Source organism: Engystomops pustulosus, chromosome 10, assembly GCF_040894005.1.
Source record: "Engystomops pustulosus chromosome 10, aEngPut4.maternal, whole genome shotgun sequence".
Classification (NCBI taxonomy): Eukaryota; Metazoa; Chordata; class Amphibia; order Anura; family Leptodactylidae; genus Engystomops; species Engystomops pustulosus.
In genome coordinates, this window is record NC_092420.1 from 17,477,027 (window position 1) to 17,491,555 (window position 14,529).

Sequence of the window (14,529 nt, forward strand, 5' to 3'; positions counted from 1 at the left end):
CCTCAGTGCTGCAGATTCACAGGCTGCTTTAATGTGCAGAACATGTCTCACTCAACCCCCTGATCTCCTCCTGACACCCTCTGCATGTGTAATCTAGCAGCAGCAGGAAGTGCAGGGGGGAGGGGAGACCTTCTCTGCTCATTGTAGCAGCCTGTGAAGCTACAGCACTGATGGGTTCTAATAACCCACCCTTAAACAATTCAGGCTCATTGGAATAAAAGTTTATTTTAATAGGAAGGAGACCTATCAAATATAAGAAAATTGCCACAGTCACAGTGCGTGGATCTATGAGTAAGTGTCCCTGGTTTATCATGAAGGATTTTGATGGTAGATTTTCTTTAAAGGGAACCTGTCAGCAGAAATTGACCTAATAAACTACTTACTTACTTTCATGACTTTCATTTCAATTGCGGTGGCATCATCCAGAGAATCTACTTTAAAGTAAGATGTAAACTGGATGTATAAAGTCAAGGTGGCGGAGATTTTAAAACTGAAGTCAAGCTCTCTCTTACTGAAACAGCTCCCTTCACTGTAATTGATGCTTCTGCATCCAGAGACATCACTAACCAAATCTCATGAAGTCCGATGCCTGATCTCAATCACAGAGGAGGAGGCTTCAGAGCTCCCCACCTTGACTTCAGTGTAAAACTCTCCACCTCCTTGAATTTAAACAACCAATTTACATCTCACTTCAAAGTTGATTTTCTGGATGATGCCATCACACTGGACCATGAAAAAAACAAAAACTAGAAGGTATTACGCTATTTGACTATATACTGGTAGTGGTTTATTTAGCCAATTGCTGATGACAGGTTCCCTTTAAAGCCGTACCCTATTTGGGTCTGCTAAATCTTTGAGGCCCTTAATTGGTTGAGACCAAGTTCAACTGGAGTCCCACCTTATCATGTTTTTCCAAAATCTGCTTTATACAACATTCCGATTTAAACATCTACTCTATACCGTATTTTTCGGACTATAAGGCGCACAAAAAATCCTTTAATTTCCTCAGAAATCAAAGGTGCGCCTTATAGTCCAGTGCGCCTTATATATGAACAATACTTACAGACAACAGCTGCCTTGAACTGTACACAGGTCTGCAACCTGCTGGTCATTCATCCTTATAATCCGGTGCGCCTTATACATGAACCTAGACGTTTTAGCAGGCATTTATTGATGGTGCGCCTTATAATCCTGTGCGCCTTATAGTCCGAAAAATACGGTAATCTAAAGAAGATAATCCATATACAGGTAGTCCCCGGGTTACGTACAAGATAGGGTCCGGAGGTTTGTTCTTAAGTTGAATTTGTGTGTAAGTCGAAACTGTATATTTTATCATTGTAGATCCAGACAAAAATAATTTTGGCCCCAGTGACAATTGGAGTTTAAACATTTTTTGCTTTAATAGGACCAAGGATTATCAATAAAGCTTCATTACAGACACCTTACAGCTGGTCATTGCAGTCTGGGACTATAGTAAAGCATTCTGAAAGCTTCACCAGAGGTCAGGGAGGTCTGTCTGTAACTATGGGTTGTCTGTAAGTCGGGTGTTCATAAGTAGGGGACCGCCTGTATTTGAAAAAGTTAATTCTGTACATTTTAAAAAGTTTCGGCCAGGTGAGGTTTCAAATTTATTAAAAATACCTTTTACTTCCATTTATAGTGTTCCAAAAAATGTGGTTCCGGGACCAGGACAAGACTTGTCGTATGTCAGAGACCTAACGGGGAACGATTCAATGACCTCAGCTGCGAGATACTGGATAAACCTCCAGATCGGGAACAATGTAACACTCATAGTTGTCCGCCAGATTCCGCCTGGAATACAGGTCCTTGGAGCTCGGTATGACCATAAGTAATTTTCATATTTTTTTTATATACTAATGGAAATTCTCTTCACCAAGACCAAGGTCTTCCATAATATATAAGTACAAAGTTGTTTCATTTGAACACTGCACTTAGATTTGTTGTAAATTCCTTCCTTGTCATCCGGTTCGGCATGTTTTTCCTTAGAAAAGAACGGGCTTTCATTGATTTGACCACATCATGTTATGTGATGCATCCAAAAACAATTGTTATAACTTTTACAATGTTGATCCTAAATATAGGATACCGTACTATTGTTATTAGCGATTTTGTATAAAGAAATATATGTTTTATGTTTTTTTTTTTAATGTATTTACCTCTTGCAGTACAGACGTGGTACATCGGTGCAGTCCTGTGGTCAGACTCCTTATTGTCAAGGACATTTTAATGACCTATATTAGGATATTTATTTGACAAGGTTTAGAAAATGTTTGCTAGAGTCAGAACGGAAAAGATAGTAGGGTGTAATCCGTGATATCTGATAAGAGTTATCACATTCCAGCAAACAGTATGTGAAAAAAATCTAAATAATGAGTTGCAGTACCCTGGCTTGGCCACTACACAGTGTATGGAGCTGTCTGCTTCTAGCTCTGTGTTTTTGTCTGTGCCCAATCAGCTGAATGGTGGGAGCCTTGGGTGTAAGACCCCCATTCACCAGTATTGATGATCCCTACGTATATATGTAAATTTACAATTTGTAATTAGAGATGAGCGAATCCAATGAAAGCGTTTGCGTTCAGGTTCCGTGGTGCGACCCGAACATATTGCCGGATCGTCAAATTGATGCCTCTAGCAACTAGCCATGGCTAGTTATTAGGAGTGTCAAGTTGCTAAGCCTTTGCTAGTATTCCCCTGACCAATCATAGCCATGGTTAGTTGCTATGGGCGTCAATTTGCCGGATTTGCTGTTCGGCCGATTCACTTGGTCGAAACCTGAACGCAAAAGTCAGGTCCACTCATCTCTATCTGTAATATGTAAATTAAAAAATGTAATCTTCCTACTTTAGAATCAAATCACACTTTAAACAACCTCTACCACCACGATAAAAGACTGTATGCGAATGAGCCTCAGGGGCTCCATTAACACATATGGAGACTGGAGTACCTCAGGCTCATTTGCATACAGTCTTTAATCCTGGTGGTAGATGCCCTTTAACAATATTTAACTCAAAAACTTAAAGGGGTTGTCCAGGATTTAAAAAAACATGGCTACTTTCTTTTTTTTTTTGGAAATAATTCCACCCCCACCCATACAATTTTGAAGATGTAAATGTGAAGTAGAATATTGAACACAAATTATGGGAAGATATGGTGCTGTCTCTCTAAAAGAAAGCAGTCATGTTTTTTGTAATCCTGGACAACCCCTTTAAAATAGGGTCAATGGGAGTTTTTTATCAGGACTGAATGGGCACAGGTTCAAGCTCAATTCGATGCCAGAAGAGTGCAGCCGGCCTCTGCATTTTTATGACCCAACGTATGATAAATGACCCCCATTGACTCTCCTTAGGGAGAACTAAGCAAGAGAGAGAAACAATCAATACAACAAAGAGACAAGTACCAGAAATGTGTCATTTTTTTATTATTTTGCTTTCTGTATTCCAAATTTGTGATAATGTGGCAGTACTTAGAATATGATTTATGCTAATGAATATTCATATTTAAAATATTTATTGCATAGGAAATATCACAATCTACCACTGTCTTTCTTTCTATTTAAAGAGACCTTTCGCCTCTCCCATTTTTATCAAAACTTTTTAATGCTCAGGAAAGTTTTTCATAAAAAATGTTTTGTGTTTTACTGTTTCTTTATTATTCGTCCTGAATTTTATGAACATTTGTATGAGTGTGACCAGTTAGGGGTGTGTCCCTGCACACTCTGTTACTGTCCAATCAGCACGGAGAGTTTCTATTTGTGTTAGGACACACCCCCTTTGCCCAAAAGTGGCAGCAACACCCATTTGCTCGTTTAAAAATAATTACTTATGAGGAATAAAGAAACATTGCAAAATTAAAATTATAGAAACTAATAACACAATGCACAGGGATTTCAAAAATGTACAAAAACAGACATGTCACGAGTAGAGATGGGTGGACCCAGTGGTCAGATTTGGGTTCGGCATTCGGGTTCCACTGCCGGATTGGCAGCAGAACAGCCAATCAGGCAAACTGACAACCCTAGCAAGTAGCCATGGCTATGATTGGTTAGGAGGAATTCCTCCCTGGCCAATCATAGCCTCAGCTACTTGTTATGGGCTTCGATTTGCCTGATTGGCTGTTCGACCACAAAATACATCCGGATCGAGCGGCCGAACCCAAACGCAAAGCCTGACCATCGGGTCCTCTAATCTCTATTCAGAAGTGTGGATCTGTCTCCTTTAAATAATTTCTGTTCAGCTTTTCTTAACTTTTTTTTAACCAAATTTCCAATTTTCTTGTATTGTTTTATCATGTATATTATTATTTTTTTCTTTCCAAACAAGATATAACATATTCAACTCTATAGGTGATTGTCAACATTTGTATTTGGGAATTTTTTTTTTAATTTTTATATCTATATATATCTTTGCTAAACTGCTGTAATGACATTTGGTGCTGTTTTTATATATACTGTATAATGTAGCATAGTGAGATAGACATTTGCTTTGGGGGGGGGGGGGGGGGGTTGTACAGATTATGTAAAATCTTCAGAATATTTGCATATTGTAAATGATGTGACCAGGGGAGTTCAGTGCCAGCTTCACTGTACATTTCATATTCGCAAGGTTTATTATCTGTTCGTATATACAGACGTATAGAAAGATACATTGTATATAAATTGGGTTCTAAGGCACTTTATGGCAAAAAAAATTTTTTTAATATATTGAACTCCTGTTTTAGGCATGTTTTAGGCATGACGTTTAGAAACAATAATGCTAATTTTTTTTTTTCCTGAAGTGACGCATGCGCTGTGAGTGTACCGCAGCAGTAATTGTATATAGGCAGTAAACAGACAGTATTAACATGAAGGTCTCTAATGTTGTATTTAAGACATTTTTGGGGGAGTAAACGATCTAGTGGAAATAAACTTGAAATACCACGTCTCTTCTTTATCTATGGTTTATATCTTTGTTATCTTATATACATATATATTTATATATATATATATATATATATATATATCTGTTGATTAAGAGCATCAGGTCAAAAATGTTCAAGGTCCAAAAATAATATTAAAAACTGCAGCTTAAGGGAACCTGTCAGATAAGTTTACACCATTACAGTACTTGACCGCTCCAGTAGGGTATGAAATGCACTTTCTAGAATTCCATCTTTGAGATTAAACCTTTAACTTATAAAAAATATCTCCGCCAAAGTCATTTGCAAATAAGGGGAGAAGAGTCATATTTTACCTAAGCCAAGTATAGAGGTTACGGAGGCAGTGTTACTTCAGACGCCTCTATCTTCGATTCTGTAGCACCTAGAAAAATGGTGCTGGTAGCATATTAAAGATAACAATCTCATCATTCAGATCACATCATCCATACTGGTTATGTCTAGTTAAAGAAAGAGTTCCAAAATCGAGCTGCAGATAAACATCCAATTTCTGCCCTTTTTTAAACTGTTTCTCTGGTTCTATATATTACAGAACCACAAGCCTGGTGCAGTCTGAAAGATGAGATTCTTATCTTTAATATGACATGTGATAGATCATGTTTCTAGGTGCTATAAAACAATATAGCTGTCTGCAGCTTCTATACTTGACTCATCTCAGGTAAAATATATCTCGTCTCTGCTCATTTTTTTCACACGACTTTGGAGGGGATTTTTTTTTATATGTAAACGGGTGAGATTTCACAAAGAGGGAATTCTAGAAAGGACATTTCTTGCCTTACCGGAGGGCGCCAGTAGTTTAATGGGTGACGGTTCCCTTTAAGGTCATTGAAAACGACAAGGCCAAATTATTAATGCTAGGTAAAAGTTATAAAGCTAAACAAGACGGTCTTATGCTGGGCTGTATTTATTAAAGTGCCTCTATTTAGGACTGTCTGGTCTTACTTTTCAGATTTAATTTGCTGTTAAATGTGACGCAAGATGTTTCAGGCATATGTTGCACTAGTAAATCTCCCCATTGCTCCCATTAATATGGAAAAGTATAAAATAAACTACTCACAGATCCAGGTGATATCAATTTAGTTGTATTGGATCAGTATGTCTCATCAGACCCATTGGAATAGGCATAGCTATCACTTCTTACATTATAGGAAGCAGCTCTGCTTGCCTCTAGCACAGAAGCAAATCACAGCACGATCAAAATAGCCGTAAAATCACATCTAGTCAATCATTTGTATGTAAAAATAAAATAAATATTCACATATTTGTAAACCCATAGATGCCTGTGTGTAATGGCAGCCTTACCCCCCCCCCCCCTTATGCCATCTATTCTCTACCAATATTGAAATAACATGTCTGCATTGATGAGACAAATGTAGCTTGTTCATTGGAGTCAGGAACATTGATGCATTGACTAAACAATTGTTTGGCAGAAGCTTTCTTATTTGCTTGGATGGCAGGAGCCACATCAGTAGTATTGACTGGGTAAACATTTTAAGAAGTCAAATGACAGATTGTGACTGTGAGTGACAGAAGGGCAGATTCTGGGCTTCTTCATATTAAATATTAGCTATTTAGAGAGTAGAAATAGCATTAACCCACCAGATAAAAATATAACCTTTCATTGACGATAAGTAGGACTTATGAAACACAAAGTATTCTAAAAAAATCATTATACCTATTGATTCACATAGAACATCCCTTTAAGAGACACTTGTGACATTCATTAAAAAAGTGAGTTTTTCCTACTTAACACACTAATTCCTCTCTATTCCTTTACTGGGGTCTGGCAGTAATTGAAGTAGTGATCATGTGTGCCCACTGCCACCCAATTTACATAGTAGAATAGGGAGACCCCATTCAGGGCCGGCGCCAGCACTGGGCATACTTGGGCAAGTGCCGGGGCCCAGAATTGCTGGGGTGGGCCCACATAAGACTGTTTTAGTTTCAGAATTTTTAATGCCGCCATGTTCACTGCAATGAGGCCCCCAGAGGCTGTATCGCCAAGGGGCCTACGGAAACCCTGAGCCTAACCTGACCCCATTCTAAGAACACTGTGGACTCTCAGCAGCTAGATGCCCGATACATACCCTTTAATTGGCTATTTTGGCCCTTCGGTGTATGTGGTATCCTGCCCAACCCTTGTGCTTCACCAATTTGACCAATTCTAATCTGGGCATAACATGATATCATCAGATGTGCAAAACAAAGGGATTATGAAGTTAAATTCCAACCAATCCTTAGTCTCCCCCTATATCTGCCCTCACAGGAGAGTTAGGAACCTTATACCTATTTGATAGGTCGGCCAAACCTACAGATAATAGTGAATTTAGGTGATATTTTGTGTATGGTGCCTTAATTTCAGGTACTAAGTAAATCCCTCATTCAAGACCTACATGACCTTTATCAATTAACCATAATATAGAGCCATGATTGAGGACCTTTTAGAGACCAATTGCCCAAATTACAACCAAACCCACATATCTTTTACAAGGTGGCAACATGGAAAATTAAGCAATAACTTATTGCTCTCTGGTCTGTAAGCTTTTTCAATTGTATCAATGTCCTGAGGACACAAATACAGTAGAAAGTCATTGTAGTTTCCCTCCAAGATCCCAAGAACGGATACAACTGTGGAGCACGGAGCAGGAGCACCAATACTTACCCATATCCATCCACAACTTGTTGTGCCTCCTGCCTGGGTCGGCTCCAGGTTTCAGTAGGCCCCTGGGTGACAGAGCCTCAGTTGGCGCCTTTGCAGTGAACTCACATGGCGGCATACAAAATTCAGGAACTCCAGTCTCCAGTCCTAAAATATTCCCTAGATTATCATATCAAACAGCCCCCTCATGATTATTTTATATAAACCCTCCTCACACTGTATGGACTCAAGAGATACAGCGTTCTCACCCCCCATGGATTCCATATGTAAAGCCTTATGTGGGCCCCCCCAGCAGCTCTGGGCCCCGTCACTTTCCCAGTTCTGCCCATTGCTGGCGCCGGCCCTGCCTCCTGCAGTTCCAAGCAACCAAGGATGAGCAGGACACATCCTCGGCTGCCTTGGACTGTAGAAGGAGGCCTTGAGTCCTGTCTGGCAAATTCTGTGGTGGAATTACAGTCTTTGTGCCCACAGACAGGGCTCAGAGTTCCAACTCTGCCAACTGTGCCATAGGTTTGCCACCACTGATATAGAGTATCTCACATTTGAGGCAACATGGCCCATGTAGGCATCCCCTTGATTTCAAGAGTCAAAATGTCAAGATTTAAGGTGGCTACCCTGGGTAGAAACTGCTTAGTTCCATGGTGAAATATGTGAAAGACAGACCACCTTAAGAATGTCTGCCTGTTTATACTGAGTAAACTTGGCCTTACGGTTTACAGATTTAAAGTGGGGCATTGTGTATGTGGAATAGTGTTAGCTTAAGCAGTGATATCTGGGTTTTCTCTTTTACGAGCGTGCAGTGTAATGGAGTTTTTGCAAACCCAGACAAATGAAGACTTCCGAGAGGTTGTTTGACTTACGGCAGACACAGTGCATGTTTGCGCAGCTAAATAAATATGTGCCCTTTTTCGAGAAACAATGGCTCGGAGTCTTTTGGAAAAAATACAACCTTGTAAAATTTCTGAGGGAGCAGCTGTGGGTCTGATTACTTCCAGTATGTGACCCTGAAACGATACAAAGGGGATCTGTTCTCTTATACATAATACATGCAAACATGTGTCCTTCAGATATTCGCAGTCACTGGGCGCATGTATGACAGGTTAGCGGAACTCCTCACCTGCCGCGGATGATGATATCATTCAGGATTCTAGTTGTCATAATGTCACTTTAGATTCCGACTCTTTATTTTGCATATGAAATATACATTTATGGGTTGAGGTCAATTTACACTAGAGTTTATCCAACAATTTGCAAAAATTGTGGCAAAACTTTGATATATAATCATCAACGTGTGACCAAATCTTTGGCTGGGAAGGAATTTTTTTTCCCCCACTTTTGGACCAAATAACATAAAGTTTTGCCTGTCACATAATGGACCTGCATCTTTATTAAGATGAATCTATTCTTTAAGGCTATGGTGAAGGAAGGTTAATTGGCTTGTCCATGGCAATGTCATGGGAGGACATGTTGACTTCAGTCTAACTGGTAAAAGCTTGGGACAAGCCAAAAATAGGCTTGGTCATCTAGTTGTGCAACCCTATGGTTTCCTAATGAGAAAAAGTGTTGCAGAGTTTTTTGCACAAGTTCTTTAATATAGGGGGATTTTGAGGTCGCTACAACGCACAAAAGATTCCTTTGAGTGAAAATTCTGGGCAACAATAATGGTTCACATTATTATAATCCTTGCAAAATACCCACAAAGTAGTAGACTAGATTTATAGGTGATGTTATGCTACTATAAAAGGGCCATGCCTAACATGTAAGGTACCCCAATGAGACTCAGTATGACCCATTTATAATTATGCTATCATATGTGGCCAAGGGACCCTAGAGCTCCCTCCAGTGTGACTACTTCTCCCGAACTACCTAGAGTTATATTCCTGTAAGGAACCAGAACGTATGCAGTCTTTGTGTGTAACATCTAGCAGAATGTCCTACAAAGGGCATACTCAAGTTATTGGAAGTATTATGGAGAGATTTAGAAAAACTATTTCAAGTTAAAAAGTTGAGTTGTACTCAACATCAACCAACCGGATTCCAGCTCTCAAGATTCTGGCTCCGTAAGATTTAAAGGGCCATCGTGACGATAATTGGCGCTGGACGGCCGCCTGCCCGGATAAATTGCCAGCCCCTTCCTGTGTCCCCTGCAGAATCTTTGTGCCTTGTGCCACAGAGAAAGCTTGTCCCTTATGCCTAGTGCTTGTCTTGAAAATTCACGTTGTGACCACCGATTCTGTTCCCAACTTCGCTCTTGTGCTGCCTGCCCAGACCTTCCGCTACGTCCCCGACTCTGATCCCGTGCTGCCTGTCCTGACCTCCTGCCTGTTCCCGACTACGATTCTGCTCTACGACTCTGTACTTCACCTTGGCCACCACCACAGACAAAGTGGAGTGGAGTGACCGGGTGGCAACATGTCCAACCTACTTTGCAGCAGCTCTGGTGAAAAACAGGCACCACTTATACTCCACCTCCAGGTGTCGGCTTACGTCATCGTCCGCGGTGGTACAGAGGGTCCACTACTAGTGATCCTGACAGTTGTCTTACTAGGACGAGGACTAGTAAAATACAGGTGGTCCCCTACTTAAAAACACCCAACTTACAGACGACCCCTAGTTAAAAACTGACTCTACCCACTGTGACGTCTGGTGAAGCTCTCTGGATGCATTACTTTAGTCCCCGACTGCAGTGATCAGCTGTAAGGTGTCTGTAATGAAGCTTTATTGATAATCCTTGGTTCCATTACAGCAAAAAATTTTGAAACTACAATTGAAAAATTATAAAATATACAGTTCCGACTTATATAGAAATTCAACTTAAATACAAACCTATGGAATCAATCTTGTAAGTAACCCGGGGACTGCCTGTATAATGTATTGAGGCTCGTTATGTACATTGGGAATATAATTGTCCATCTTATTGTGGAGATCTGTCTGACTCAGAACATAATAAACGCACAGGAATTTGGTGTCTTCATGCACAAGGACTTTTAATTCAAGGATATTTGCAATTCACAAGAAGCCTTAGCGCGTCGCTGCCCGGAATACAAAACGGGGGATGACTCAGTTCAGTCGCTTCTGTATTCCGTGTTTGTATTTATGGAATGAAATGTATTTATTTCTTCGGCATTGTTATTTAATTTTCCATGAATTTTGCAGATGATGTTCCATGGTAATGATGCTCGGCATTAAAGAAACATAGAGAATAACCCAAATGTTATTTTATTATTACGTGTTCACTTTTCTGATGTACAATCCTGGATGGTAATTACATTATTAGAATCTACATCTAAGACTGAATTTCAATCTTAAAGGATCTGATTGTACTGCCCTATAGAGCGTCTTGAAGAAACCTAAGAGAATAATGCAGAACCGTATTGGCATGAGGCATTATGGAAATGGATTACTATAGACCAAAACATAATTTGCCCAGTATTGTTACACCCCTATAATTTTGGCAATTTTTCAGGACCATAGAAAATTATCTACCAAACGTAGGTCCCAGACAATATCAATGTCACTGTTCAGACTAATCATAGGTCTTGTGACAACCTGAGACCTGAGAGTGTTGATGCCACCCTTATAGTGTACCATGTAATACCCAGATAATACAGCTATAAAGTAAGTGCATCCAATCCGGGTTATACATTATTATTGGTGGTGGTGACATTGTTCCAAGGCATATTGGAACCTTTGGCTTGCAATGCGAATCTTGATCCAAAAATATAAAGGGAGCTACACAGGATACAGCTTTTAGTTCCTAGTCCCAAATTGCATGATGGTCTACACCTGTCCATAGCTGAATAAGTCTAATCTGTAGGACTGGGATATTTTGTTCACAGACCTGGGGGGTTGTTTATTTTTTTGGTGTAAAAAAGTGGCATTAAGGTTTTTTTTGTGACTTTTTACTGCTAATAATTCTCACCGGACTGTTCCCACCTCTTCATTAATCTGGTGTAAACATAGAACTGCTGCAAGTGCAACACCGTGCAAAGTCAGATTCATGACTTGGGACTTTTGCAAAAAGTCCCATAAAAAGTCTCATAGTTACTCCAGTCCCCTGCTGGTCTATGTGCTGGGACTTTTTATGCATTTAGAGCACCCAAATGTTATAGTACGGAGAACCTGAGTTACCTCCAAAAATGAATGGTTTGGTCCCACTGGAGAGGGTCAATTTTGATGGTCATTGCTCAAAAAGGTTGTCTCATACAAGTGGTCTAATTATGATAATCATCATATAGGGCAGTGATGGCGAACCTATGGCACTGGTGCCAGAGATGGCACTCGGAGGCCTCTCTGTGGGCACGCAGGCTATCTCCCAGGCACAGAGTTTACCAGACATGGTACCTTCCTGCAGTCTCAGGCAGTCCAAGTAGTGCCCTGATATATTAAAGTGACCCATCCTGTGCTGCTTGGTCCTGTCCGAAGAGTGAGAAGGTGTGGACAGGGTCGGATTGGAGCTCAAAGATTCTGGTAGCAATAAGTTTGTTACTGCCTAAATTGCTGTGTTGGTACTTTGGGAAAAGCTAGTGTGTTTTGGGTCTCATTTTGGGCACTCGATCTCTAAAAGGTTCGCCATCACTGATATAGGGCATTATAATCCGTAGCTCTTTACAAATCATAGGGGGCCATATACTAATATAATACTACTGTAAGTGGTCTAGGCGTCTAGTGGTCAGTTTTGGTAGAGCAAACTAATCTACTACCTAGCCAAAATATGACATACAACCATAGCCCCTGGGATCATAATTACTCCAATCCCCTGCTGCTCTATGTGCTGGGACTATTTATGTATTTTTGAGGGACTTTTTGGGTATTTTTAAAAAAAAAAAACCCAGAGAGAAAGTAGACCATAAAAACATTTATTAAAGGGCCAAAACCACTCTAATGAAACTGATAGGGAGTGGAGCTCCAAAAATAGACATAGAACTGACCCAATGATTCTCCTAATGATAAATAATCCCTCTGAAGTCCAAAACGCGTAGTATTGAGCAAATATGGCCTTGAGAAATTTAGTAGCCTACTAGAGTAATAGGCACATCAGCCATTGTGGGGTCCACTAACTTGAAAGGGTTGAACAAATACAAGGCTAAGAGCGTGTTTGCGGGGGGGGGGGGTTCCTCCGGGTCCTCCCACACTCCAAAACATACTGGTAGGTTGATTAGATTGTGATCCCTATTGGGGACAGGGACCGATTTGGCAAACTCTGTGCAGCGCTGCGTAATCTGTATGCGCTATATAAAAAATTTCTTACCAACCTTTGCCCCTGGATAGAATCATCGTGGTGTTAGGCCCCATTCACAGTTTTACTATTGCGCCAATGGTTATTTATTACAAGTCTGATTTCAACCATGATCTTCTGTCTGGAAATATGTGTCATAATTTTTTGCCCAGGTGTTTAGACATTTGAGCAGCTGAGCTCACGCGTTTCACCGCCGCACTGTACAGCAATGCATATAGCGGCTATCCATCACCCGCGCCTGCATTATTTCCTCAGCCATATGATTAGTAATAGGGAGAATGATTACAATGACTTTGTAGCCATAGTTTTTCTTGTGTGTAGCGAGTATTTCATGTCAGCCCTGATTATGGGTAGCGGGGCCTCCCACCCTCTCAGTAATAAGGCAGAGATGAAATTGTCCCCCGGTGAGAGAGGGAATTTTTAACACAAAGCTTTCTCGCTGATAAGACCTCCATCATGTTCATCCTGGCAATTTTATGACTTGTTGTCTCGCCACTCGAGTCTCTGATACTTATGTATAGTTTGTCTTGGCTGCTGGATTTGTGAGCGTCACATAAATGTGCATTTATCAGAAGAATATCCGGGGCGGCAAATCAATAAGAATGAATCTCTGAGAAGTGTTCACTTTGTGAAAGAGAGTTTAGAAACTTTGTGACTACTTAAAGAATCGACGTAGGGCTTAAAGGAAATCATCACAATCCAGAATGATAACCCAGGGACACTTACTCAAAGATCCAGGCACCGGGACTGTGGTAATCTTCTTATATTTGTTATCCATGGCCTCCTTTCTTCTAAAATCAACTTTTACAATTATGCTAATGAGCCAGAAGTGCTATGGGGAGTGTAGGGAGAGTCCTTCTATGCTGTAGCTTCACAAGCTGTTGCACCCCCTCCACACCCCCTGCAATGAAACTTCCCCAGCTTCCATCATATTAAAGCAGACTGTGGGTAGTGCTGAGGGAGCAGGGGAAGACAGTGTAACGGCCTGTGAAGTTACAGCACAGAGGAGCTCTTATAACGCCCTTCAGACTCATTAGCATGATTTTAAAAGTTGATTTTAGAAGGAAGGAGGACATAATATGCGAAGATTAAATATAATAAGTTTAGGACAGTCACTTCAAAACAGTTTTTACTTTTTCGACGCAAATTTTCATAAATCTCATGAGATGTGGTTGAAATTCTTCCTCAATCAACATTGATCATCTGTAAATAAAGTAGGTATTAGATGTTTGATCAATGAGGGGGCACAGTTTTATTCCGGCACCAGGAAGTTGACCATATCACCTGATAAGAAAGTAAGAATCCTGAGGGTCAGACTCACTCTGTTCATCAGTATCTTCAAAGTGGAAAATTCCTTTAAAGCCTCTTGTAGGACCGACGTCATTTGCCATATGGCACCTGTAATATATTAACCCTCCCCTTGCTACTTGATTACATGTTATTTTATGATGTGCATTGACCATGAGGTCCTATGGAGTTCCCCAGGTCATAGTAAACTCTCTACTATAATGATAGTAATAATAATAAAATAAATGTAATAATTGCATCAGTCTGACATTTCCCGCCAGTCTCATCATGGTACAGACTTCTCAGCAACAAGCATGAGGAATCTATATTTCAGTTTTACTGCCTGACTAGGCAAGAGGTATTTTCCCAGCTGGTTGTGGGCTGCAGTACA

General features: G+C 40.4%; 1 protein-coding gene across 1 annotated transcript in view; it reads left to right on the plus strand.

The window, feature by feature from the left end:
- The window catches only part of ADAMTS9 (ADAM metallopeptidase with thrombospondin type 1 motif 9), a 167,702-nt gene that overhangs the window by 97,806 nt on the left and 55,367 nt on the right, over positions 1 to 14,529 (plus strand). Inside the window, exon 28 of the mRNA XM_072128981.1 lies at positions 1,661 to 1,837. Coding sequence (XP_071985082.1) covers positions 1,661 to 1,837 — 177 coding nt within the window. The remainder of the gene's footprint in view (positions 1 to 1,660; positions 1,838 to 14,529) is intronic.